The 25427-nt window shown below is 53.0% G+C and overlaps 2 protein-coding genes across 2 annotated transcripts in view; one reads left to right on the plus strand and one right to left on the minus strand.

Annotated features, from left to right (window-relative positions):
* Positions 1-3404, plus strand: part of CD74 (CD74 molecule) — a 7390-nt gene extending 3986 nt beyond the window's left edge. Inside the window, exons 2-9 of the mRNA XM_035891048.1 lie at positions 260-435; positions 544-635; positions 734-787; positions 1029-1124; positions 1354-1441; positions 1835-2023; positions 2387-2467; positions 2654-3404. Coding sequence (XP_035746941.1) covers positions 260-435; positions 544-635; positions 734-787; positions 1029-1124; positions 1354-1441; positions 1835-2023; positions 2387-2467; positions 2654-2661 — 784 coding nt within the window. The 3' untranslated portion in view covers positions 2662-3404. The remainder of the gene's footprint in view (positions 1-259; positions 436-543; positions 636-733; positions 788-1028; positions 1125-1353; positions 1442-1834; positions 2024-2386; positions 2468-2653) is intronic.
* A 1676-nt stretch (positions 3405-5080) lies between these two features.
* On the minus strand, positions 5081-25191 carry TCOF1 (treacle ribosome biogenesis factor 1). Its single transcript, XM_035891055.1, has 16 exons — positions 25106-25191; positions 22217-22359; positions 21381-21487; positions 20755-21100; positions 19822-19919; positions 19140-19364; positions 18242-18511; positions 13971-14145; positions 13664-13806; positions 11657-11830; positions 10908-11157; positions 10579-10661; positions 9608-9839; positions 7966-8535; positions 6222-6322; positions 5081-5677 (listed from the first exon to the last, which is right to left on the minus strand). The coding sequence occupies exons 1-16, from the start codon at positions 25189-25191 to the stop codon at positions 5645-5647; spliced, it is 3036 nt and encodes a 1011-aa protein (XP_035746948.1). The 3' UTR covers positions 5081-5644.
* Positions 25192-25427: the final 236 nt, after the last annotated feature.

Consider the following 25427-nt stretch of genomic DNA (forward strand, 5'->3'; position numbering starts at 1 on the left):
CGCCCCTGCAGTGGGTTTCGGTTCCCCCGGTGCGGAGGAGTGACCTTCACGCTGGGATTTCACTTCTGCACGCCACGATGGGGGAATTTGCATTTGTCTGGCTGCAACCCCCCCCTCCGGGAGGGGGCTGTTTGGGGCGGTGCAGGGGGGGTGACGTGGGCTGCAGGGGGGGTTTTGGGAGAGGGAGGATGATGACAGGGTAGGAGGAGGTCCCCTCCAGCCGGTGGCCGGGGCTGAGGTCCCTCTCCATGCCTTGCAGGTCTGGATTGGGCCACAAAGCCGCCCTCTCCACGCTCTCCATCCTGGTGGCCCTGCTGATCGCCGGCCAGGCTGTCACCGTCTACTTCGTCTACCAGCAGAATGGGCAGATCAGCAAGCTGACCAAGACCTCCCAGACCCTGCAGCTGGAGGCACTGCAGAGGAAGCTGCCTGCCAGCCAGCAGCCCCCATGGGCGCCGGGGTCAGGGTGGCCGGGGGGAGAGGGGACCCGGGTCCCCCTGGATCACCCAACCCGGCGCCCCTCACACCACCCCTTCTCGGCAGGTGCCAAGCCGGTGAGCAAGATGAAGCTGGCCATGGTGAACACGCCCCTGACCATGCGGGTCCTGCCCCTCGGCCCCTCTGTAGACAGCCTGGTAAGAGGTGCCCACTGCTGCCCGGCACTGCCTGCTGCCCCCAGGGCTCGCTGCCAGCCCTCCCACTCACCCTGCCCCTTTTTTCTTTTCTCTTGAAGGAGATGGGCCCCCCTAGCAACAAAACCGAGGACCAAGTGAAGCACCTGCTGCTGGTAAGGTCTCCTGATACCCCACTGCCCCCACAGCTTTCCCCTGCGCTGCCAGAGGTGACAGGACCCTCCACTCCCAGCTTCAAGCTGTCTCTTGGCTGGGTCTGGGGTCTCTTGGGGTGCTCAGAGCTGGTGGAAGCTCCTGGCCTCCTGCAGTGTCCATCTGGCTGATATAAGCAGAGCTTCACCCCTGCCCCCACCCCATTTTAGTTTGCCCTGTCTCACCATGGTGGTTGCTCTGCAGCAAGCGGACCCCAGGAAGATGTTTCCGGAGCTGAAGAACAACCTGATGGACAACCTGAAGAGCCTGAAGAGCACCATGTCTGATGCAGACTGGAAGGTCAGGGCTTGCTGCCATCCTTCTCTTCCCCTTCCAGGAGCCCCCTGCTTTGGGGAGGGACAGGGGTATCCCCACCTGGAAAAACAAAGTCCTGCTGGAGCCAGGCTTGGGTTACCTCCACCCCAAGGGAGGTGGTGGGGCTCATGACCTTCCCTGGCCCAGGCTGGAGCTTGCTCCCCTGTGGTGCACACCCCTGTCCCGGTTAACGTGCTGGTTCCCCTCATTACAGTCCTTTGAATCCTGGATGCACAAGTGGCTGCTGTTCGAAATGGCCAAGAACCCCAAGACAGAGCATAAGGAGATCCCGGCGGAGAAAGGTATCAGGGACGGGGGCTGCTGAGCTGGGGAGGGTGGGGACTGGCCCTTGGAGCAACCACCCCCAGGAGGTGCCAGCACGGGGCATCCCGAAGGCCACCCCTCCATCCCCTGATCCATCACAGACCTCTTCATCCCATGGGGAGCCTCGGGTTGGTGGCCTTTAGGACATTGCAGAGCCACTGCCCGCAGGGCATTTGGGATGTGCAAATGCCTTAAAACCCAGAGCACCACACCCCAACTCCTCCATCCCGGGCTAGCCCAAGAGCTTTAGAAAGGTCACTGGAGTGGGGCTTTTATACTTAATTTAGCTGCTTCAGGATCAAAAGCTCCCGCCGAGGCTGCTGGGTGGCAGCAGGGCTCACGCTGTCTCCCCTTTGTTTTTATTGCCCTAGTGCAAACTAAGTGCCAGGCGGAGGCCAACGCTGGGGGCGTGCGGCCAGGCCGCTTCCGCCCGCAGTGCGACGGGAACGGCGACTACCTGCCCAAGCAGTGCAATGCCTCCACGGGCTACTGCTGGTGCTCCTACAAAAATGGCACCAGGATTGAGGGCACTGCCACTCGGGAAAAGCTGGACTGCCCCGGTAGGTCGCCAGGGAGGGGGTGGAGGAGAGGAAGGAGCAGCGTGCATGGATGCTGCCCCATATTTTGCTCATGATTAGGGAGGAAAACACTCAGGGAGAGGAGGAGGGTGACCAAGCTGTAGAGAGCATCCCTCACCCCTCTTTCCGTGCCAGCACGTTAAGCACCCTTAAACCCCCAGCCCCCCCGGGCCAGCTGCAGTGAGAGCAGAGGCATGCAGCCAAGGTTTTCCACGAGCCCCCCTTGCCCCCAAACCCGTGGCTGAAAGGGGGGCGGTACAGGGTCTCCCCTGCTGCCCTCAGAGGGGTGGGGGCGATGGGGCAGGCCCAGGGCTTCAGCAGCCATGTCCTGCCCTCCCTCTGCAGCCATCGCTTCTGCCCCCACCGCGGAGCCGGAGGAGGTGATCTTCTCTGGGGTGGACATGCTCAAGCTGGGTGCGGAGAAAGGTGAGGGCCACGCGTGGTTGTGGGGCTGGGGCGGTTGGCACGGCCCCAGCCCCCAGAGCCAGGGCAGCACCAAAAGCGCTGCCAGGGCGGCAGAGGTTGTGATGGAGACACAAGGCAAAACAGCCTGGGCTTTGGGAGCTCCTGGAGCCATCTCACCCACTCCCTCCTCTCTTCCCCCCCCAACAGCCAAGTAGAAGAGGACACCAGAGGACACCAGCGGATGCCCATCCCCTCTTCAGCACCCCAGCTCCCTTGGGTTTTGGGTTTTTTTCTTTTTGCTCTGTTACATTTCTGCTCTTACTTCTGCTTTCCTGAGTTGTTTAACAGCGGGCACCCCTGCACACTCCTGCCCCTCGAGGCACCGGTTGTGAGCCCTCCCCTGCTCCAGGGCACCAGACGGGGCTGCAGCTGCCACCAGGATCAGTGCTAGAGCCAAAGTGTTCCCTCAGAGGGTGGGTAAAGCAGGCTGGGCAGCGATTTCAACCGTGCCAGACCCATAAACCCCGTTCCCTTTTGCTCATCAGCACCCTGCAGCACCTGGGCAGCGGCAGACCCAGAGCTCACCCCTGCTGAAGAACGAGCCACTAATGCTTTCTTACACTGAACCAACATTAAAAGCAGCAAAACAACCTCCACCAGCTTCTTAACTGACACCCTCCTCCCACCCCCGTAGGTTGAAGCCCCCTTAGGTTACCAGAGTAGAAGGTTTTGCTCGTGGAGCGCTCAGGTTTGTAGAGGTAGATGCTCACCTTCAGCTTGCGCCTTCTGGCTGGAGAACAGCCGCAGCAGTGGGTAACAGCAGGCAGAGGAGCTGACCCTGGAGTCAGAGGGGCTTCTCATTTCTCTGAATACATCTGATAGTTCTTTTATAAATGACCTCACAAGCAAATTATTTCAAATAAACTTTTGAATAAGAAAGCCTTGTAAGCAACTCAAGCCATGCTTGTAAAGAGTTTGCAGCTGTCCTAGGTTAAAAATAAATGAAGCTTAAGAAAAAAGGGAAAAAGAAAAATCTCTGCAAAGACACTGTGACGTCTGTGTCCCCCCTCCAGGAGTGCACATCCTCCTTGCCCCATTACCTGGTCCATCACTTGTTCAATCTCTTCCCCTGCACCCCAGCAGACTGAAAGAACTTTAAAGTGAGTTGGGCACGGGGGGAGGAGGCGAGCAGCCCCCTGCGCCCCAGCCTCCTCCCTCCTTGGCAGTGAAATGAGGAAACCAGGCACACGCCCCGCACAGGGCACAGGGTAGCAGCTGCCAGCGAGGCAGCAGGCGATGCCCAAGCCTGCTCTCAGCACCTGCCCCTACACAGCATTTTAGTAATGAAATAAAAAATTTTAAAATTACAAACCAACACTAGAAGAACACACAGTTCAAAGCTGAGGAGCAACAGCATCTGATCTTCCTTGGGGAGCAGGCAGAAAGCAAGTAGTTTTTGCCCAGGGGTTGAAGTGGCGCCTATGAAGCTAGGTGGAAGGCGGGCTCTGCCCTCCTACCCGCGACGTCCTGCAGAGCCCTGCCCCAGGCTCAGCCCCTGCCCTGCCTCCCTGGGCTGGGTTTGGTCCCTGAACCCAAGGGCTTTGCACCTCCCTTCCTCCCCTGAAAACAGCTGAAGCAAAATGTCACCGTTCATTTTTTATTGTATTCCATAAAAAAACCCACAAAAAATTACACCATCTTGGCCGAGAACAGCTGCTGGACACAGCTGCTCAGTGCAATTCCAGAGACACAAAAATCACTGCTGTCAGTGTTAGAATAAAAAGTAAACCCAAGAGCTCTCTTCCATAGTAGCAAAAGGACTGACACCACAAATCACAGAAGGAGGAAGAAAAAAAAAAAAGGTAAAAGTTTCTCTTAAAAATATAGCTCTGTGATGGGAAAGAGAAAGAGATGGCTGGGTGTCAACTAGGAGGAAAGCAGTTTATGCAAGCTGGCTCTTCTCTGGTCAAACTGCCTCCTTCAGTTCAGTTCTTGTGCAACAGGCGAGCCATCAGAAGGGGCAATAAACACATCTCTGGGCCCCAGCGGGGCAGGAGGAGGCAGAAAGTTATGCTGCTCTGCTCTAAAAGTCACAGTTAAAAGAAGTTATAAATTATTATTTAAAAAAAAAAAAAAGTTGAAATTCTCCTGATGGGCTCCCTTTTCCTCTCTTCTGTTTGATCTTCACCCATAAATCCTTAATCACAGGGATGCGGTACCTTTGGGGAGAGGAGTTAAAAGAGTTAGGGATGGGGAGGAGGGTAACAGGCTTACAGCTGAGCAGAGCAAGGGCAGAGTCATCTGGTCCACTTCCAGGTGGCTACAACATCATCATCTAATCCGCATTACTTTTCCAAGCTCCCTGTGGTCAGCAAGGACAGACAGACACTGCCAGAGGCCCGCTTATCTCTGCTGATGACAGAGGACAGCAACATCCAGGCTGGACATCCAGTTCTTGGCAACTAAAGAGCTGAGGTCAAACACATCCAGAGAAGCCAGCACACTGCTGCATGACTTTCCTTACAACGCTCCACTCCCTGGCCCTCTAAATCTAAGGCCAGGCTGACTCAGTGAGCATTTAGAGGGCACACTGTCTTCCCAAGACTGGCCTAAAAGAAGTTATAAATTATTATTTAAAAAAAAAAAAAGTTGAAATTCTCCTGATGAGCTTCCTTTTCCTCTCTTCTGTTTGATCTTCACCCATAAATCCTTAATCACAGGGATGCGGTACCTTTGGGGAGAGGAGTTAAAAGAGTTAGGGATGGGGAGGAGGGTAACAGGCTTACAGCTGAGCAGAGCAAGGGCAGAGTCATCTGGTCCACTTCCAGGTGGCTACAACATCATCATCTAATCCGCATTACTTTTCCAAGCTCCCTGTGGTCAGCAAGGACAGACAGACACTGCCAGAGGCCCGCTTATCTCTGCTGATGACAGAGGACAGCAACATCCAGGCTGGACATCCAGTTCTTGGCAACTAAAGAGCTGAGGTCAAACACATCCAGAGAAGCCAGCACACTGCTGCATGACTTTCCTTACAACGCTCCACTCCCTGGCCCTCTAAATCTAAGGCCAGGCTGACTCAGTGAGCATTTAGAGGGCACACTGTCTTCCCAAGACTGGCCCAGGAGTACTGATTTTGGCCAAGGTTACTGCCGTTCAGAGGTACCAACTGATAGTCCCCACGGGTCATGTACCTTCTCACAATCCTTCAGGCTCAGCTGTTTTCTTCTTCTAAAAAGAAAAAGGGTGAAAAATAAATCAGTATCATCTGCACCACAAACATGAAGGACCCGGCAAAGCCACAGGGGCTTCTTGGCTACCATCTCTACAGGGACATATCCATTTCAAGGAACATCCTATAGCCTCCCTCTGCCCGCCTTCCCTGGGATGGGATGCAGTAGCCTGCCAAGCCCTCAGGGGCTCCAGTTTCCGCTGAAAACAGCTAGATGAACAGACAGCTAAAGAGCAGCACTTACTCCATGGGCAGGTTCTCTGCCACCAAAATGGCCCCTGGGTTTGACCCTTCCAGGGAAAAGGGATCTCTCCTGGGGGAGAGACAGAGGAACAAGTCCTTCTTCAAGCCACCCCAATCCCAACCAAAGGTCAGGGTGTCTCAAGATTAGCCACAATTAACTGCAGCCTCCTCTGTGCCACCAGCGAGGCCAGAACACGGCTGTTCCTCTGTTCCAGCCTGGCACACTGCAGGGACGAGCATCACAACCGTGGTGCCGAACAGCTCTCCCCACGGTACCCCATCCCAGGGTCTCGCACATACCTTCTTCTTCTTCTTGTGAACTTCAGCGGAGCCATCTGCTATAGGCTCCCCTTCCGAAGACACCTTTTTGCTCCTCTTCTTTTCTTTCCCAGCCTTCTTTTCTGGGAGAGGGAAAGAAAAGTCAACTAAGACAGGGATTCTGGTATTGCTAGCCTCCGAGATGGAGCAGAGTGGTAGGAGCATCTCCAGTAAGCTTTTCATCACATCCAAACCTGAGTAAGCTTTTGAGAGCAGTAAGTAACTGGGTGAGGGCAGAGCCCTACCACAAGGCAGCTCTGCCCAGGGCGTTTCTCTGGTACCTCTGAGCCAGGGCAGTTTGATCCCACCATCCATGCAGACGTTCTTTCCACCTCTGGCTGCCCACCCACTCCAAGGAACCACTTCAGTGCTGGAATAGCTGGGCACATGCTAGAGATCAGAGCAAGGGGAGCCACTAACACAGGATGGACACAAGGTTCAGCTCAGCACAACTGCTCCAAGAGGCTCCAGCTCACCCCTGTGCAACAGCCCACACAAGGGCTGACGGACAAGTCTGTCTCCTCCAAAATTAAGGGCTGCAGCTCTGCAGAACAGAAACCCCAGCAGATCCGGCCCACCCATTCCATCTCCCTTTTTTTTTTTTATTTAAAAAAAAAAAAAAAAAGCCTACAAGATCCAGCCCAGAACCAGCTCTGATTTGCAAATGCAGTCTGCACTGCAAAGAAGAAAAAAAAAAAAAGCCTTTGCATTAGGGCAGCAAACAGAGCATTACAGAGAGGCACGCAGACAAGAGGGGCAGGAAACACTCTTAATTGGGAGCAACAAGCAGGAGGCTGGTACCATCCTCCTCGTTCTCCAGGGGTTTGAAAGCAGCAGTAATAGCCCCGAGTCAAATCTCTTGAATGAGCCGCTCACCATGTAAGAGCACAGTCACTGATCAGGCAGGGTCAGGAAGGGGCACTGTCGCCCCACGGGGAACAGCAGTGGTTTACACTGGCAGATGACAGTGCGGATTTCAAGGCTGATCTCTTAAAGAGGCTGGCAGCAGGGGGCCGTGCTCAGGAAGCTCTGACTAACACAAAGCCCTGCACATGTGAACGCTGGGGTTCCTCTGCCATGCCCCCAGCACATCAGGGACTGAAATGTGCTGTCCCCAGCCACATTTCACCTTAGCTCTCCACCACACGTGTTGCGTTTGCCACAGAGGAGCCAGGGCAGCCAGCCGGGTTAGCAGAGCTATTCTGCACTGCAGAGACAGAGCAGGGCACCACGCAGACAGCGCAGTGGGCAGAACACAGGCCTTGTGGCTTACAACTAGCGAGAACTCTCCCAAGCCTGGTGCAGATAGGCAGGCCACACGAAAGAGGAGGCAAAGAGGCCTCAGGAGGTTCAACGCAGACTCACCCCAACCCTCTGCCAGCCCTCAGCTAGACAGCTGCTTCCAACCAGGGTGGAAGCAGCAGGATGCCGAGCAGCAAGGATCAGCATGAGTGTTAACACAGTTCCCACTGTGCTGGACGCAGGACAGAGGGGCAGGAGAGCCCAGCTTGCTGTCTGCAACACGACCTGGTGCTGAGACTGCAGAAAAACTCTGAAGCAGGGTGTTAAAAATCTGGCATTGGCTTTGGGTGGGCCAAGCGGGAAGTAGCCAAGCAGGAAGCTAACAGGAAAGTGGGTGCTACTTACAAGGCCCTGCACCAGAGGCTCAATGTGCATCAGCTGCAAGAACCTATTGCAAATGCAGCCCCAAGTGAGGGATGCTTACTTTTAGCCGATTTTTTCTTTTCCTTGCTGCCTGGCAACTTGTCCAGGTCACCAGCTGCTTTCTTCTTTTTCTTTTTGGTTACTTCTTCATTAGCTTGCCCTTTCCGCTTCTTCTCCTTGGGCTGCCCAACAGCCCCATCCTCTCCTGGCAGTTTCCGCTTCTGAGATGTTTTCTGTTTCTTATTCTCTTTGTCTTTGCTCTTAGATGTTTTCCCAGACTTGTCTGCTGTGGAGGAAGATTTCTTCTTTTCCTTCTTTTCTTTTTTCTCCTTTTTCTTCTTCTTCTTCTTCTCTTCCAACCCTTCCAGTGTTTGCACTGCAGGAACTTTGGCAGCCGTGGTGACCTCAGTTTCGCTCCCTGAGCTTGACTCCTCTGACTGTGGGACGGAGAACAGTGCACATGGTGCTGGGGTTGCCTGTGCCCCCTTTGCCCCAACACCATTCTCTTTCACGGCCAAGGCTTTCTTGACTGGGGAAGGTTTGAGGCTGGCATGACCTGGCTCTGTTTTTCCTGCCTCCTTCTCTTTACTGGAGGCTCCTGTGGCTTCCTGTCCTGGAAGGGGGTTGTTTTCTGCAGAAACAATAACAAGAGAGAGAAGACAGCTCATGGAGCATTCGTTACATAGACCAGAGAGTTACTGGAGGATGGAAATGTGCTTGAGTTTGAAGAGAAGCATCTAGTTCTCCCTCAAAAGCAAAGCCTGCTGGCCATCCCAACTACAGCAGAGCCAGAAAAAGATGCCTCAGCCTGAGATCAAGTATCTGGCGAGGGAGGTGGATTACAACAGCTTTGGCCACATCCATGAAGAATAAGGACTACACTAGAGGAAACCGTAGTAGGAGACGGGCGAGCATAGAGCAATCCCACCCCCAGTAAGCCAGGGACTTCCCAAGGTGGAGGGGGTACCCACACCACTACTTTTAACCATCACTGATGGCCCATCCCCCAAAATCTCGGCCTTCTAGGACCTGTATATAGTTCTGACAGCCCTTTGCACAACTTAAGGATGTGCCCAAGAAGCCAACAGACCCACTGAAGCCTCCAGAGCTCACAGCCAGACCAGAGCTCATCTGAATGTGCCAGGGTCACACCAGAGCAGAAGCAGCTTCCAGCTCCAAACTTTACAATTTGCCAACAAACCAGGGCAACAGGGAAATGGCAGCACATTTTGTTTCTCCATAGGTCTTCCCATTTGCTTCCCCTCCCCTGCCCTCCAGAAACACTACAGAGCCCAGAAAGACCAAGAGGAGGCTTAAATACCAGCACTGTACAGCAGATGTTCTTCAGCCAGTGTTTAAACATTCCCTAGGAGCCATCATTACCACATCAGTGCAATGGGCATAGGTTTTAGGGAGAGCCCTACCTACTCCCATTAATTGCATTCATTATTGCAGTTGAAGCAGAACTTGGAAAAGGCAAAGGTACAGAGCCTCACAAGCCAGCCAGCGCAGGAGGGGCATTCAAGAACAGGCCTGTGTCGTGGCCAGGGGAAGCCAGCAGACGGCAGCAGCACTCCACGCTACTGGGCTCTGCGGTGCAGACACGCTGGGAACAGGGCTCCGTCCCAGTGTCACCCTCCAGTGCCAGCACGGCTTTGTTGCTGGGCCAAGCAGATTCCCAGACCCTGCCAAAGGAAACCCACCTGCTTTGTGGTTTGTAGCCATCTGGCCGATGTCTGTGTCAGAGTCACTGCTGTCACTGCTGGAGCTGTCAGCCGGGATTGTTTTCAGAGGGGCCTTGGCGAGGGAATTTGCAGCAGTCACGACTGCTTTCCCTTGCCCCACTTTGCCTACAGGCTGGGGGGGAACCATCTTTGGTGCCTGGGGTGCTGCTGCTGGGGTCCTGGAGAGGCCCAGATAGCCTGTGAGGAGGGACTGAAACAGCACAGACACACTGAGGAGTCACAGCAGGGCTGCCTCCCATACACCAGTCAGGCAGATCCATCTCTGCTGCTATTGTCCCCATACTCCAAGTGAAGGGCCCACCTTTGGCCACCTGTGGGGTGATGCTGCACTACTCAGCCAGCCCTGCAGAGAGGCCAGGGCTGCCAGGAGAGGGGGCCAGCACTGACAGACGCTGGCTGAGCATACAGCAGCAAAAGCTGATGGTAAAAGGGTCTCCTCTTTGTTCTCGCCCAGTAAAGCAGGCTTGGGGGAGGCTCCTGGCCATTAGCATGCACCCACGCACAGCTAATGCACTGCAGATGTGCTGCACGCCCTGCACGTTACTTACAAAGGGAATTTAATGGCTTGGACACGGGTTAAGTTACAAATAAAAGTGGGGGAAAAAATCCTGCTGCTATTTGCACTGTGCACCAGTTCTCCTGGTTTAACCCTTGCAAGGCACCACCTCCCATCCCTTCCCCTAGGGAAGGCACCGTGAGCCCTGGACCCAAGGCCCAGCTGTCTGGGGAAGCATTCCAGGTTCAAAAGCCTCTCACTGCCCCCACCAAAAGGCCCTGCTCACAGCAGTGCACTGGGGAACCCCCAATTCTGTGCTGGCAAACCCACTCAGCACCCCGTTTGCTATGGTTGATAATTCAGCCCTCTCTCTGTCCTATTTAGGAGCCAGTTGCAAGACCCGAGAGGATCCCAGCCTGATCAGCTACCATACCTGTGACGCTGCCTCCTCCTCCTCACTGGACTCCGAGGAGGAGCTGTGGGCTGGCTGGGTCCCTCCTGGTTTCTGCAGTGAGCCTGCTGGAAGAGCAGAGTTCATCCCATTAAACCCACCACTGCTGCCTGGGGCTGAGCTCACCTACCCAGCACAGTTACTGCCACCAAAAGGCCTTCTGCCTCCAAAGAAAGGTGAGTGCTCTGCCACACTGGACGAACCCCTCTCCAACCACTACACGAAGGTGACACACCTCCCACGGGATAACAAAACGCTGTTCCCACCCTGGTCTGGCCCAGCACTGACAGCATCTTCTTGGTAGAACTGACCAGGTTTGGGGGGCTGCTTGGACATCTCCTCCTCATCACTGTCTGAGGAACTGCTACTGTCTGAGGTCTCCTCTGCCTGGGTGGGCAGCGTGGCCTGGCTCAGCGGGGCGTCCTGCACTGGCTGCAGGACTGGCTTCCTCGACTTGGCAATGGGACTTCCCAGGAGCGAAGCAGCCTGAGGGTCAGCAGTGTCTGCTGAAGGAGCTTTTCCCACAGGAACAGTTTGCTTTAGGCAAGGAGGAGCGGGGGCCTAGAGAGAGGAAGATGAAATGCATCTGAGAGAAGGATAACTGCTCATGTCCATGAACTGTAAGAAGTAGCCCAGAGCGATGGGCTTGGATCACCTCAGCCCTTCTTCATGCATATTGCTCCAGTTCATGTCAAGGTTAGCCCAAGAACCTCTCACACAGGACACAGAGATCCCCATCTCCCCCTAGCCCACAGATGAAGCAGGCAGCTGTGACCAAGCAGACAACTCCTGACTGTACAGGGCACTGCTATCACAAAAGGAGAAAGAAACCTGTCAGCCAGCTGGGAGGCAGGAACAGCAAAGCTACCAGGGCTACCCTCTGCTCATCTACCTCACCTTATGGTGTGATAACAGGGATTAAAATAGAGCAGCCCTCCTCAGCCCACCTCCATGGACACACTCCCTCAGCTGGGGACATGGCACCAGCCTCATACTCCAGCACACCCATAAGCCCACTCTCCCCAGGGAAGCTCCCCACTTTAGTCTCCTCGGTCATTACCTCTCCTGCCAGCACGTTGTGCTCTGAGGAATCGCTACTCGAGCTCTCAGACACTCTGCTAACTGGAGGGACAGTAGGCGCTTTTATCCCCTTCCCCAAAGGCAGTGTGGCATTAGCCTTGGCAGCCACTGCGCTTGAAACCTTGGTTGCTTTGATGTTCTGCTGGGACAGACTCTAAAATAAACGAGAAAGAAAATCAGAAGAGACCACAACTTGGAGGGAAAAAAAAGAGACAGAAGCATACACCAATCCACCACTAACTCCTGAGTCCTTCCACCATTTTCAGCACAGCACCAAAGCTCGTATTTATTTTTTTTCCCCTTTACAGGCCAGCTCTATCTCCTGTGAGCCCCTGAGCGGGGCCTCTGGCACAGCCAGGAGCAGAGAAATGAGGGCCAGCACCCCAGGAGTGCCTAAAGCTTTCCACTGCCTAAACCCCTATCCACTGCAGCACCAGCAAGACTGCAGTTGCAAACTCTACTTTGCAAAGCGGGCACTTGGACTCCAGGATGTCTCCTGCACTCTTAAAAAAACAAACAAGCAAGCAAAAAAAAAAAAAAAAAAAAACAGGGATCACACATCAAGAGTTAATTGGCAAAAGAGATAAATCAAAGACACCAACCACAGGGCAAAACTGCCTTCAGGTCCACAAGCAAGCCACATATTAGAGGGCAAATTAACAAGAAGCAATTTTGTTGCCTCACATTTGAAACCTTCCATCAAACTACACGTAAGACGGGTTAAAAATAGAAGAGCCAGGGGCATGGAAATCAGACACTGACATCAGGTCCAAGACACAAATGCCAGCAGAGGAGGGAGCAGAAGCGACGAAGGAGTGCTCAGCCTCCTAGTTTGTGTTACAAACGAGGCTACGTGAGCAGCCCCCCCTCTCCAGATCTCTGACAAGCTGGGCCTTTGTGGGCTGACATTTCCCTCACACAACATCTGGCCTTCAGAAAGGCAACGCTCTGCCATGCAGAAGCCGCCAATCCGACGTGAGCTCTCAGCCGCCTTGCACCAAGCTCAAGTTACAGCAACTGCGTTATTTTATACAATCTTGGTACTATAAACACACTTTAATCAAGGACTGCTCAGGCTGGCTGCCTGCCCACCAGCTGGGGGAGACAGGCTTTCCACTGGCCACAGCATCAGGCCAACATGGGGAAACGTATCCTTGAGCGCACGTAATTCCCGTCTCCCAGCAAGGGCGCTGGCCAGACAGGGGACGCATATGTGCGGGACAAGAAGCGCACCTGGCCACTAAGCCACCACCACGTAGGAACAGCAGCCACATTCCTCAGTCAAGGCTGCTTCAGGTGGTTTCTTCCTTGGGCTCAAACTGCAGCAGAGGTGCAGACACCCAAGCCAGTTTCACACCAAGGCAGCTCAGGCCCTAGGGAGCTCAGCCCCGGCCCTGCGGGACTGGCATGGAGACAGGATGAGACTCAGCTGAGAGAGCTGGGATTGGCTCCACGACACTCAGCAGTGTCTCTTCTCCAAGGCAGGGGTCTGGCTCCTCCGGCTGAAAGGCCACTGTGCTACCCTTCAGGGCAGATCCCTCCAGTCTCCCGAGGCTGGCGGAGGAGGAGTCCAGAGAGCTCCAGCCGCTCCCAGGGGTTTGGGAGGAAACAGGGGGCGGATTGCCTTGGAGCTACCCAGCTCATGGAAAGACTCTGCCTGCAAGGATTTGGCTGCTTTTCCAGTCTAACTCCCTGGAGTAGGGCAAAGGAGACGGAGTCCCAGAGGAGGTCTGGGCTCGTGTGTCTACTTGTGTTCCTGCCAAAACATTCACACCCTCCACTGCTCTCACACACTGCAAGCTTGCTGTGGCCGAGAGCCTGGGTCAGCAAGACCCAGGGATGCTGCCAGGAAAACCTGATCCAGCCAACAGGAGGGCTCCTCTCTGCACCACTCATCACCCACCCAACTACTGCCTCGCAAGTTCTGAGACCTCCTGAGCCTGCAGGACTAACAGCGTCCACACTCAGCAGGTCAGCGGCTCCTTACCTGCGAAGGGGGGACTATTTCTTCTTCTGAATCCGACTCCTCACTGGAATCATCACTGCTGTCCACAGGTGGAGGGGCTGGGGCTGGTGCCAGAGCCGGTGCCTTCTTCACGTTTGTAGCCTGGGGCACAGCATTGGTTTTCACTGCAGGAAAAGTGTAAGAGGTTGTCACCACGAGAAAGAGTTGCTCTCTGTGGCTCTCCAGAGCAGGAGCTGTCACAACAGACAGGGCTGTTCCATGTGCAGGAGAGAGAAGGAAACCCATGAGGATGCAGGTGAGGGATCCTGGCCACTACCAGGAGACTTACCAGCTTGCGGAGGCTGTGTCTGTGCTGCAGGGGACTCCTCTTCGCTGTCAGATGAGTCACTACTCTCACTTTCTGAGGCCTGGCTTTTCAAGGTGCTTCCCACTGCTTTTTCAGGCAACCCAGCTTTAGCAGCCTGGCTCAGGTTGGGAACAGGCCCAGGCTGTTCTGTTAACCTCTTAACAAAAAAGAAACACAGGCCCAGAAATGTGGTATTAGTACAGGTGTTGTTTAGGAGTTTAAGTGCAGTTTCAGCTCAAGTTGGGTTTTGTTTTACCCCAACACAGCTGTTACTAACACTCACTCTATCCTTGGCATGTCAAGATTGGAAGGGGCTTCAGTTACTGCCTGGACTGAGCTGCTGAAGAGGCATACCACTGTATTTAGCAATATGCTTTTGACAGGAAGCCCAAGTGTGTTTTACCACACGAGCATGCAGGGCTAACAGCGCTCATCAGCTCAGAACAGAAATTCCTTATTGAGGCCAAGACACTGGCTGGACAGGAGCCTGAGTGCAGGAGAAGCACCGCCACGCTGAGACCCCCATTCCAAGGAAACCTCTCATTTAAGCACGACCTCCCCCCAGCTTGGGGAATCAGTAGGAGATGGGAAGCCTTGTGCCAAAACACTTGCAAGATTCAGAGACAGTATCGGAGCAGTCACATCCTAGAGCTGCAGGAGAGCTCAGCATAGACACAGGGCTGATGCAAGTGTTTGGGGACACATAGGGCAGACAGACCAGGACCCAAGATATCGCTGAGCACCTTGGAAACTGAACTGTCAACAGGTCTAAGAATTTAGAAATCTCCAGACAACAAAAAAACCCCCAGCAACTCAGTTGGGCTGTGCCTTTCTACAGCACCCATCACCATTCTGATCTCCCAGGACAGGCCATGGGCCGCTGCCCCAAGCAACGGGTGTGTCAGCACCAGGAAGCCTCAGTTATTGCAGCACCAGATACACAACTGCTAGGTGAGATGATCTTCTCAGCCCCCTCCCACCTTGGGCCGAGGGCTGCAGACACCCCTCCTGCATGCTGAGGAGGGTAAGAGAGATCTGGTAACTTCACCACCCGCAGATATTCTCCAGGCTTGCAGTGCTCTGCGCCCACTCAGTTTACTCTGCTCATCGCTCATCTCCGGGCTGCTCTGCCAAAGAGTACATCATGCTTGCCAGGGCAGGCAGACCCCATCCAACCCGCACGTGATGGCAGCCCACTTCAGCACTCTGTCTCCAGGCCTCCCGCAAGAAGGGGAGAGAGACTCCTGCCCAGCTGCACAGCCCTGCCATGCTGCTGTCGCAGCAACACCCTCTCAGTGCCGCAGCAGAGGACCAGGAGAACTTCAGCAGTGCCAGCCTAGCCGGGGGCTGCTCCTGGCCAGCAGCAGAGAGCACCAGCCTAACAGCCTTTCGGGAGGACAGATCTTACCGCGCTTCCTGGCACAAACCCACCGAGGGCTGCCACTGGGGCAGTGTTTATCATCTCCAAGCCAAACACTAAACAGACAACAGCATCTGCATGTTTATCCCATCACAGAACAGCTCTGCGAACAAGCCAAGCACATTTTGACTCTGCTTAGAGAAACAGAAACCTCCACAAGCGCTTGGGGAGGGGGGGGGGATTGCAAACCTCACTTGTCTTGTTTTGTTTTGATACCAGTGAGTCACTATCTCCAGGAGAGAGGCCAGATTTGCAGTGCTGAAGAGAGAGAACTACTTGAAGCAGACACAAGAATTCACACGCTCTACTTGAATGCACTAGCTCCCCTCTCTCCCGTCCCAAGCACTGCTGTGCAAGGGAAGAGTCGACCAAGATCAGACCACACTTGCTCACTTTTAAGACCTTCATAGCAATAGAACTGGCTTCTCCCCCTATTCAGATGCACGGTGCAAGGACTGCTTCATTTCCTAACTTAGCAAGAGATCAGGAAAGAGCTGCCGTACAGAGGCATCCTGACACAGGAAGAACGTAACAGCATCCACAGAGAAACCGCCATAAGCTTTACACAGCCTCAGGGCTCCTCAGATATTCCTGGGAAGAGGCCAAGGTCCCTCCATCCACCTCATCTCAGTCACTGCCCAATGGCTGACAGCCACCACGTCCTATAGCCCAGCCCCGGGTGGGATCAGGCCAGCAGCATGTCTGAGTTACACCCAGGGAACAGGGTAACGCAGGCAGAGCGCTCCCAACAACTTAAGAGTCACAGGTACTGAAGTAACTCAGGGAGGAGGAAAATAATTCAAGAGGAAATAATTTTTCCTGCTCCCTCTCCAGCCCCCAAACCAGGAGCTGCTGCGGCTCGGTGCGAGTGTGATGACTCAGCTCCCGCACAACCCATCTGCCACTCCGCTGGGCCATTTGCATCATGCAGCGCTGCATGACAAGAGGGGGAAACAACACCGAGCCACGTGCGTCGAGCACGTTGTAACAATCACACTCCATTGCTGCCTGCGCACCACGGAAGCACCGCCAGTGTAGCAGGACTGGGACCAGTATCTCAGCTGCATCACGACGCAGCAGAGGTACGGCTGTCACCTGCAAGGGAGAGGGGACAGGGGTCAGGGAGGGAAAACCTCCATCTCTTTGAGAGATTTGGCCTCTCCTCACAGGGCCTGCAATCCAAGAGAAAAACTTGCAGGCACAACTTCTACCAGTGCAGCCTGCATGGGTTTTCCTGGGATGCTCAAGGAAGAGACAGGTTCTCAATACACACATGCATGAGCATCTCACACCCAGTCCTGCTAAGCAGAAGCCAAAGCCTGTCCATAGAGGGCTCAAGTGCCATCTTCATCTCAAAATGTCCAGGAAAGAGGAAGCAGAGCAAAATTAGTAGTTCCAAAAGAAAAGCAGCTCACAGCATCTTTAAGGTCAGTCCAGACTGTCCCCCATCACCATCCTTCCCTCCCAAAATATGCAAACACCTTGTCAACTTCTTTGACTAAATATTCCTGAGTCTTCAGGGGTAAACATACCAATTAAGCAGTTCAATTTAGGCATGATGTTCATTTTAATTGTGCTAATCCACCCCCACAGGGAAAGATGAAGCAGCTTCCAACGCTCTGTATCTGTTTGGATCTTGCACAGAAGCCAGAGGAAGTTGCAGGATACAGTAAGTCAGTGGTTAGCATATGCCCAAGCAGCAGATGGTGAGGATGAGCTAAGAAGAGTTTGACTGGGAGGACAGGACTGTGGACACAGCTAAGCCTAATGGTTTATCTTCAGGCTTCACTCGTGGTCTCTGCCTGTAGGCTACTAATATGGGAAGAAACAGCCTGCTTGGCAAAAATAGAGCTCCCTCGATGACAAGCTCTTCCTTGCTGACTGTGGCTGTTGAGGGGTGATCGCCAGTTTGAAAGCGGGAAGATGCTGAAGTGGTTAAATAGCTGTCGGCAAGATGGCTACCTGCTGCTGGCAGCTTCAAATCAACACCGAGGGGAAACAAACCTACCCCAGCATGTCCTTCATCTACAACCCTGCTAGAGCCGACGAGTCTCAATAGTTTTACAGCAGGACCCCACGGCACAGCTATCAGAATAGCTGCTCCTGCCACCCAGAGCTGAATCTTCACATATAATCACGCAGGAAGAGAGCAGCACAGAGCCAACTGTTAGAGATGCGTCCCCCTCCACCCACCTTAGCAGACCAAGGCTATAAAGACAAAAATGCAAAGCCTCTCCGGCTCCTGCCTGTCAATAGTGAAAGGACGTGTTGACAAAGAGCCTCCTTGCAAGGACACGTGAAGCTCTGCCCCCGGCTTCCCTTCCTCCCTTGCAGATAATAGCTGCCATCTCCAGAACACTGCTTTCAGGGCACTTTCTGAAGGGCCCTACAGCTCAGTCCCAACACAGAAGGATGCCTAAGGATGCTCTCAGGAAGGGATTTGCTTCCCTATGAATTTGGCCACCTAAGTCTGAGTTTAGCCTGAGTTCATGGTCCTTCTCTCAAGAGAGGTCTAAACAAACCCTCACAGGAGGGCCAAGACCAAGCTATCTGTGACCCCGCACACAAAGCCCACTCCAGAGGGGCAAGACATGAGTGGAGTGGAACAGCCGGTATCACACCGGAGCTGACCCTCCTCTGGTATGGCTGGGTGAGAAGAGTTAGGCTATACTTGTTTCCAAGTAGAAAGAAAGATCTTCCTCTCTGAGGGACTGAGATACAACATACTATATGCTATTGGTGTTTCAAGGAGCTCAGTAGTAGCATTTTAGGGCTAAACAATTATCTTGCATATCCCATCCCTCAGCACTGAGCTGAATGGGGTATCACCTACCTTCTGGCTGATAGGCACAGGGAGATCCTCCTCTTCACTGCCAGAGGAGTCAGAGCTCTCTGCTGGCTTTGTACTTTCAGCAGGCTTTGTGGGAGCAGCAGTCCTTCCCAGCGTGGTTTTGGCCTGTTTTGGCACTGCTGGTTTTGGTGCTGGCTTCCCTTGGGACAGCGGAAGTGGTTTTGCTGGAGCTGCTTTGCCGGAGAGTGATGCTGCTGGTATAGGTTTCACTGGGGATGGGATGGCCTGGGACGATTTTGGAAGTGGCTTTGTCTGGACAAGACAAGAACAGTGTGAAACAAGTCAAATCCCACAGCAACATAATTCATTTACTCAGACTGTAATCAAGGGAAGAGATTTCAGAGCCCCCTGGGAAAAGCAAATGCTGAAGGAAGAATAGCAACTGGCAGGACACAAGACATCCGTTCATCTGGCTGTGTGGGGATAGTCTCCCGAGATGAGAAAGCAAGACCAGACATTCTTCATCAGCCCACTGATGCTACCAGTCCCCTCCAGTGAGGTACACTGCAGCACTTTGCACTCTCCGCAGCAGGGAAGCTAAGCTGCACTAGTTTGACAAATTAGACACTATTTACTGCAATTTATAGCTGAGAGGCAAATTCAACTGTGACAATTTGCCTCTTCAGGTGGGAAAAGAAATGCTGGGTTTTTTTTATTTAGAAGTACCGATGGATTTTTTTGTTTTTGAGAAAGGCACAGTGGCTTGATTAAAGCTCAGAGCAAAGACATTGAGGTGCCTTTAAACACTCCGTGCCTCTTTCTTCCCACCCCCAACATGACTTTGCTATACGCTATGTGCATTTACAGAATTTTCTTTTCCCTGCAATGAAAGAGCCCTGCAGAGGTGTGCAAGAAGAGACAGAATCTCAGACAGACGCACTTGGGTTACTGAGGAGGGTTCCTCATCTTCGCTGTCTGATGAGTCGCTGCTCTCTGATGTGTCGTCGGGCTTTGCAGCCCCAGGAACCGTTGTGGCCAAGGGTTTGGCCTGGTTTGGTGCCAGTGCCGTTTGCCTCACCGTGTTCTTCTTGAGGGACACTGGAGCAGCAGGTGCACTTTTCACAGGTGCTGCATTACCCTGCACTGTTTTCACAGCTGGTTTTGCCTGGGAACAGGGGGAACAAAAGGGAAGAGGAGAATCAGGTAACATCTCAGAAGAAACCGGTTGAGAGCTGTAACTGCGTGGGATCTGTTTTGAAGGCTACCTTGCCAACTCTGACCAGGATAGGCTTGTTCAGACCCATGGGCTGTGGAGCATCTGAAGCAAGCCACTTTCTCCACAAACTGCCTGACTACATCCATGGAGCTGCACACCAATCACCTCCTACACATCAAAGGATCTCCCTCAACTTCAGGGACTAGGAGGAACTGGGATGGAATGATTGATGATGGCAGGGGTTAGTGGGGCTCTCAGCCACATAGCATGTTTGTCTGGCCTTGGGTTGGGGGATCCCACACACCCAGGAAAGGGGGTGTTGTCAAACTACAGCATTGCAGCATCTCCTCTCTCCTTGAAGGGAAGCGATTTCCTAGAGACAAGGACCCTGCGTTGGAGAGGTTACCTGGACCACTGGAGTTGCAAGCTCCTCCTCAGAGGATGTCTCATCACTTGATTCCTCCTCACTGCTGCTCTCAGTGGCCCCAGCTGCCTGCTTCAGCTCTGAAAACACAAGCAAGGCGATGTCACAGCTGCTGCCTGCTCTGAGCTCCCAGAGCGTGATGCTAATGTGGCTTTTGAAGTCAGGAAAACAAAACAAGCCACAGAGAGGACTAAGGGGATTTGCAGGGAAGAGGGCCTAGCCCCGCTGAAAGCATCAGCAGCTTGCTGGGAACAGCTTCTCCAGACAAATGTCGGCCCATGAACACCAGTCCCCCAAGCGCAGGAAGGGATAGGAAATCCTTCCTGGCCACCCTCTGACCCTGAAGGGAACTTCCCAGCCACACACCGCTCCCTGCAGGGGCACCCAGCCTGCTGGACCTCCTCCGCAAAAGAGCCAAGAGAAGGACCATATTCAGACCGTATTCAGGACCGCTTCTATAATCTACTCACTCCCCCACCCCAACACACACACTTCAAAGCAGTAAAAGATTTCCCTAAAGACTTCAAAACCTCAAAAAAATCACTTTTCAATTGGGAATAAAGAGAAGATGCTGCAGTGCCTTTTCAAAAAGCTGAAAGCATCTGCAGTATTAGTACTGCATCTCCTCCAGCTAAGCTATGCTGTTATCTCCAACCCTGTAGTGCTGGGTGCTGCCAGACAGACATCTTAGCACAGAATCTGCTGCCTGAAATGAGAGCAAGCATGCTGGATTCATCCCACAGAGCTCTGGAGCTGGCTGCTTTGCAGTATTCTCACAGTCTCCCCAAGGAACAAGCATCGCTCTGAGCTTTCCAGCAAGGGAGCTGACAGGAACACACTGAAGGCATGGCTCAGACTTGATTCGCAGCAAAGCTGGAGCACACATGCATTTACCGCACCCCACAGGCTCCTTACCCACTTTGGGGGCTGGAGCCTTCGCAGTCGGCGTCTCTTTTTCTTCCTCACTCTCTGATGAGGAGCTGCTGCCGGAGCTTTCTGGTGCTTTGGTCGTTACCGGTGCTTTGCTTTGACCTACTTTGGCCACGGCGGTTGCAGCATGTCCAGACTTCCCAGGAGCAGGCAGTTTCTGCCCAGCCTTGACTGGAGCTGCAGGCGCAGCTAGTGCATTGGGCTGCTGCTTATTTGAGACCACAGTTCTGTTTGCAGCAGACAGCACTGCTGCTTTGCCTACTGGGGCAGTGGCTTTGTTAGGAGAATGCAGGGAGTTGGCAGCTTTGCCGCTCACCACAGCTGGTGTCACCTGCAGGAAACAAAAGAAATTAGAAGCCTATAGACAGATGAGGGGCTAAATTGGACACAACGTACCTTAAACAGCAATCTGGCAATCTGGGCAAGCCATAGAGATCTTTGGGGAAGCACTTGGGGGACAGATATCTAAGAGAAGGCTTATACCAGCACAGGTGGGTCATTTAAATATGAATGCCACCCTAGCCCACAATTCTACACATGCCAAGGAGTCTGGGACAGTCCTGGCCTCAGAGCACTATCAGCCTTCAAAGCCAAGAGAAGAATTGCCTTACCGCAATTGCACTTTTTCCAGCTGGTGTCTCCTCTTCTGATGAGGAGTCATCATCTTCACTGCTTTCTACATTCACTCCCGAGTTTGTGGTCAGGGAAAGGCTGGCTGCTGCACAGAAGAGAGCCATGGAGAAGTTGTGTGAGCGTATCTCTCACATCAAGATGGCCTCTGGTTTGCACGAGGGCCCCAGCAGGCAGGGCCCGGTCCCATCTCCACACCTGCCCCAACACCACTGCCACTGTCCTTGCAACAGGCAAGGGCTTTGCTCCTCTGCCCCATCCTTCTCCCCACCACCAAGACAAGGAACCTGCCAAGATCTGCGTGTTTCCAAGGTCTGGTCTCCAGCAGATGAGTCTGAGCCACAACATATCAGAGACACTGGTTTTTGTTAGACTACGTAAGCCAATGCCTCCCACATCAGCTGCATCAGGGATCTATCCCCACCTCAGACAGGGGGCCCTGGCTTTCCAGACCAACTAAAAAGTCCTTCCTTCATCCATGAAACAGGCCTGCCTTTGCTGGCCCAACACACACCTGGGACCAAATAGAAGGTGCTCCACACTGGGCAGCATTAGGTTCCCAAGGCTTTATCCAAGCAACAACGCCCATCCCTTCCCAATGAATCATAACAGTTTTTTTTCTAGCTTCAGCAGACATCTGTGCTCCTCAGAAACTCTGCATGAGAAGGGGGTGCTGAATTAGTTGTCCTATTTTTCTAAGAGCACAAGGGAATAGCCATCACTTTACAAACATTTGCTCTAGCCAAGCATGTCAGGCTGCTCCTACACAAGCCTCCAGTCCTACTCTGTCAGCTCCAGGGAGATGAAAGGCTCCTACCGTTTGCAGCTTTCGCCTTCTCTTTCTCGTCCTCTTCTTTCTCTGAGCTCTCAGAGCTGCTCACAGGATCGGGAACTCTGATCTTTTCTGGGATGGCTACCTCCTCCTCACTCACCTTTCTTCTCCTGGAATTTGAGGGAGTTCTGAAGGAACAGAATTTGTGTCAAAATGGGGAAAAAAAATAATCTTGAACAAATTAGAATACAATTATTCATCCACTCTCAGATCAGGCTCCAGCCTAAGGACATGCGGTGTCACTCCTCTACAGCTCCTAAGGGGGTGGGGAGAAACACTTCTCTAACCTGCAAGGGACATCTCTGGTCCTCCTCAGGCAACTCCTGAGAGCAACGTATATCCCCGTGATACTCTGAGGAGAGAGTGAACATAGACTTATTTCCCTGTGTCTTAGACAGACTCTTTCTCACTTTAGCAGAGAAGTAAAAATGTATATGGTCAGGCTGGTGCTCACCACAGAGCAAAGGCATCCTACAGAGCAAATTCTGTCTCCAGGAGGCAGCTATAGCCAGGCAGTCAATAAGTGCAGTCCCAGGGTTAGGGCAGTGATTCCCAAACAGGTCTTGGTATTCCACAAGGCCAGGAGAAGATAATCTAAAGGCTGCAAAAGGCATTTGAACTCAGAAGGACAGAAGAGGCAGGTTGCAGAGAGATTTAAGAAAGGAAGTGGCTGGAGCTACGGAAGACAAGTTGAAAGAAGGGGAGGAAGGGGCCACATTAAACACTTAAGCTGTTCAATTGGGTTAAAACATTAAGCTGGAAAAAGACGTCTCTTCAGAATGTTCCGAATCCTACCTGTACCAGAACAGACGATGTAGCCTTAGTTACCTTTAATTTTCAAATGAAAACACGGGTAATACCTTCGATTTATTAGGAGGATAACATTTGCTGGGCACATATCCGTGTGATTCACACATGTAACACTTTAAGCCTCGAGACACACAATTATAATAGGCAAACCCCCTCACTTTTGTGCCATTTTAGCTTATTTGTTCATCTGATTTAAAAATAAGATTAGTTTAACAATTTGGCCAGTAAAACTGTGCTTACTATCAGAGCGTTTTAGAAGCATAGCTGTGACGGCAAGTTTTTTTGCAAGCAGGCTAAGCCGAAGGCACATTTGCTATTACAAAGTCCTGTTAACTACTCTAATAATCCTTTTAATAAAATAATAGAGCAAGCCACGCAGACAGCTACCATACCGCAACGCCTTCCTGATTCAGCAGCAGCTGACAGCAGAACAGAGATGACTGTGAGAATTTGTCATGAGTGACCAGGGGCTCAGGGATACTGTGCGGGGGAAAACAGCAGCGCCCGCAGGCGCTGACCCTACAGCAGCCCAGAGCATTTGAGGGCTGCACAACTCTGGCAGCTCCTGGGGCTGAGCAGGTCCAGCTTCCCCCTGCCCCCAGGCATCCCTCCACCCCCTCCCAGCCTCCTCTGAGGGCTGAGTGTAGCCCTGGAGGGAGGCCACTCTTAAGTAACTGGAAGTCTCAACTGTTAAATTCACTTTGAAGGTGTTTCTGAAGGAGAGCACCAAGGATGGCCTCAGTTAGACGGGCAAGAGCTGCAGCACAGTCAGAGGAAAGGCATTTTCAGGCCAAAAGCCTATGAAGCGACAAGACGTGAGAATCACAGCTCATCCACAGGGGAGCACTCCAGCTGGGCAGGGCACCTTCTGGATAAACACAACTACTGGTCACTACATCCCACACTACAACTTCAAATCAGGCGTAAGTCAGGGGACCAGGAATAAAAAGCGTTCTTGTGGGGTGGGACCACAACAGAAGGGTGACACTACAGAAAAGGGAATGAAACGTGATGAGAGTGCCCTGTCACCCCACAAGCTTTAAAAGTGTTGGGAGGGTTTGCTGTAGCACCCAGGATAACCAGCACAGAAAAAGGTCACCATTAATACCCAAGAGCGCAATAAAATGTTAGAGAGGGGAACTGCAAACCTGTTTCTATGCTGCTACATCCTTGCCTAGATCCAGTCTTTCTCCTGCTCAAGTAAGAAAATAACGGAGACACAAGAGCAAGAACCGGGATAGCACCAAGGCATGATGCCTTCTAGCAGAAGACACCCTTGAAGCAAACAGCCGCTTCCCAAGGCTGCTGACACAGCCATGCTGAGGAGCATCTTCACTCCAGAGCTCCTCAACATGGGCACAGAAGCCCAGCTCCACCGACTCCCCGATAACCTGGCTCTGCAGGTGCCAGCAGACTGCTCTCCGCATTGCTGCGCTTCGGCATCAAACCAAAGCGAGCAGCACGCAGGGTGGGCACAAACACCACAGCACCCCACAGACGGGAAGCCTCCACGCTGCAGACCTTCACATTGGGTGAAGGTGGAATAAATAGCGTTGGGCTGAACATGTAAGAGCTTGAAAGGACAGGCTGAAACCAAGAGACTTCCTCCGAGTCAGGAGATATGTGATCCATGCCGAGGCTCAAGTCCCTGTAAGAGTCTCAGCATTTCAGCATCTGCCCAAATTCACTGTTCTTGTGCCAATATTCTTGCAAAGCACATGGCTTTAAAAAGAAAGTGAAACAGAACTGGGGAAAAGATTTTTGCCAGCAAAGCACGACTCTGAGCCTCACAACACTCCAGTATTAACCCCAACCGGCAAGAACAGCATCAGCTGCTCAAAACCAGTGTAACAACTTATCTCCAAGCTCAGGAAATTTTAAACCAAAGTAATATTTAGCACCTGAAGGAATCGGTCTGAAAGCGGGAGGCAAGTCTGCTGAGCACAGTTATCATCAGAAATATTCTGACAATGGGAAATTCCAGCAAATAAAGATCACACGTGCCAGGCAGCCTGGATATTAACACAGCCTGGAATCTGACAGACATTTCCTCCTTTGACTTACTTTTCCCAGTGGGTAAAGATGTCCTCGAGAGAGGTCGAGAGGGAAGGGAGCAATTTCTGTGAAAGCAGAGGGAACACGTCAGGCATCGGCCACGTTTCAGGACACGACCACCTGACAGAACTAGTGACCGCAGAGGTCGCTCCAGGAAGCCCCAGGAAACCGGGAACGTATCCTCCCTGCACACCCGCCCCCAGGAAAGCCCCCTCCCCGACGACCCGGCCCACTGCACCCAGGGCCGCGTCCTCGGCGGCACCGGCGGGATCTCACCCGCGGCAACACGTGTTCGGGGAGCAGCTGACCCCCGGTACGGGACGGCTTTCTC

The sequence above is a fragment of the Egretta garzetta genome, unplaced genomic scaffold, assembly GCF_000687185.1.
Source record: "Egretta garzetta isolate BGI_Z169 unplaced genomic scaffold, ASM68718v1 scaffold270, whole genome shotgun sequence".
NCBI classification, from domain to species: Eukaryota; Metazoa; Chordata; class Aves; order Pelecaniformes; family Ardeidae; genus Egretta; species Egretta garzetta.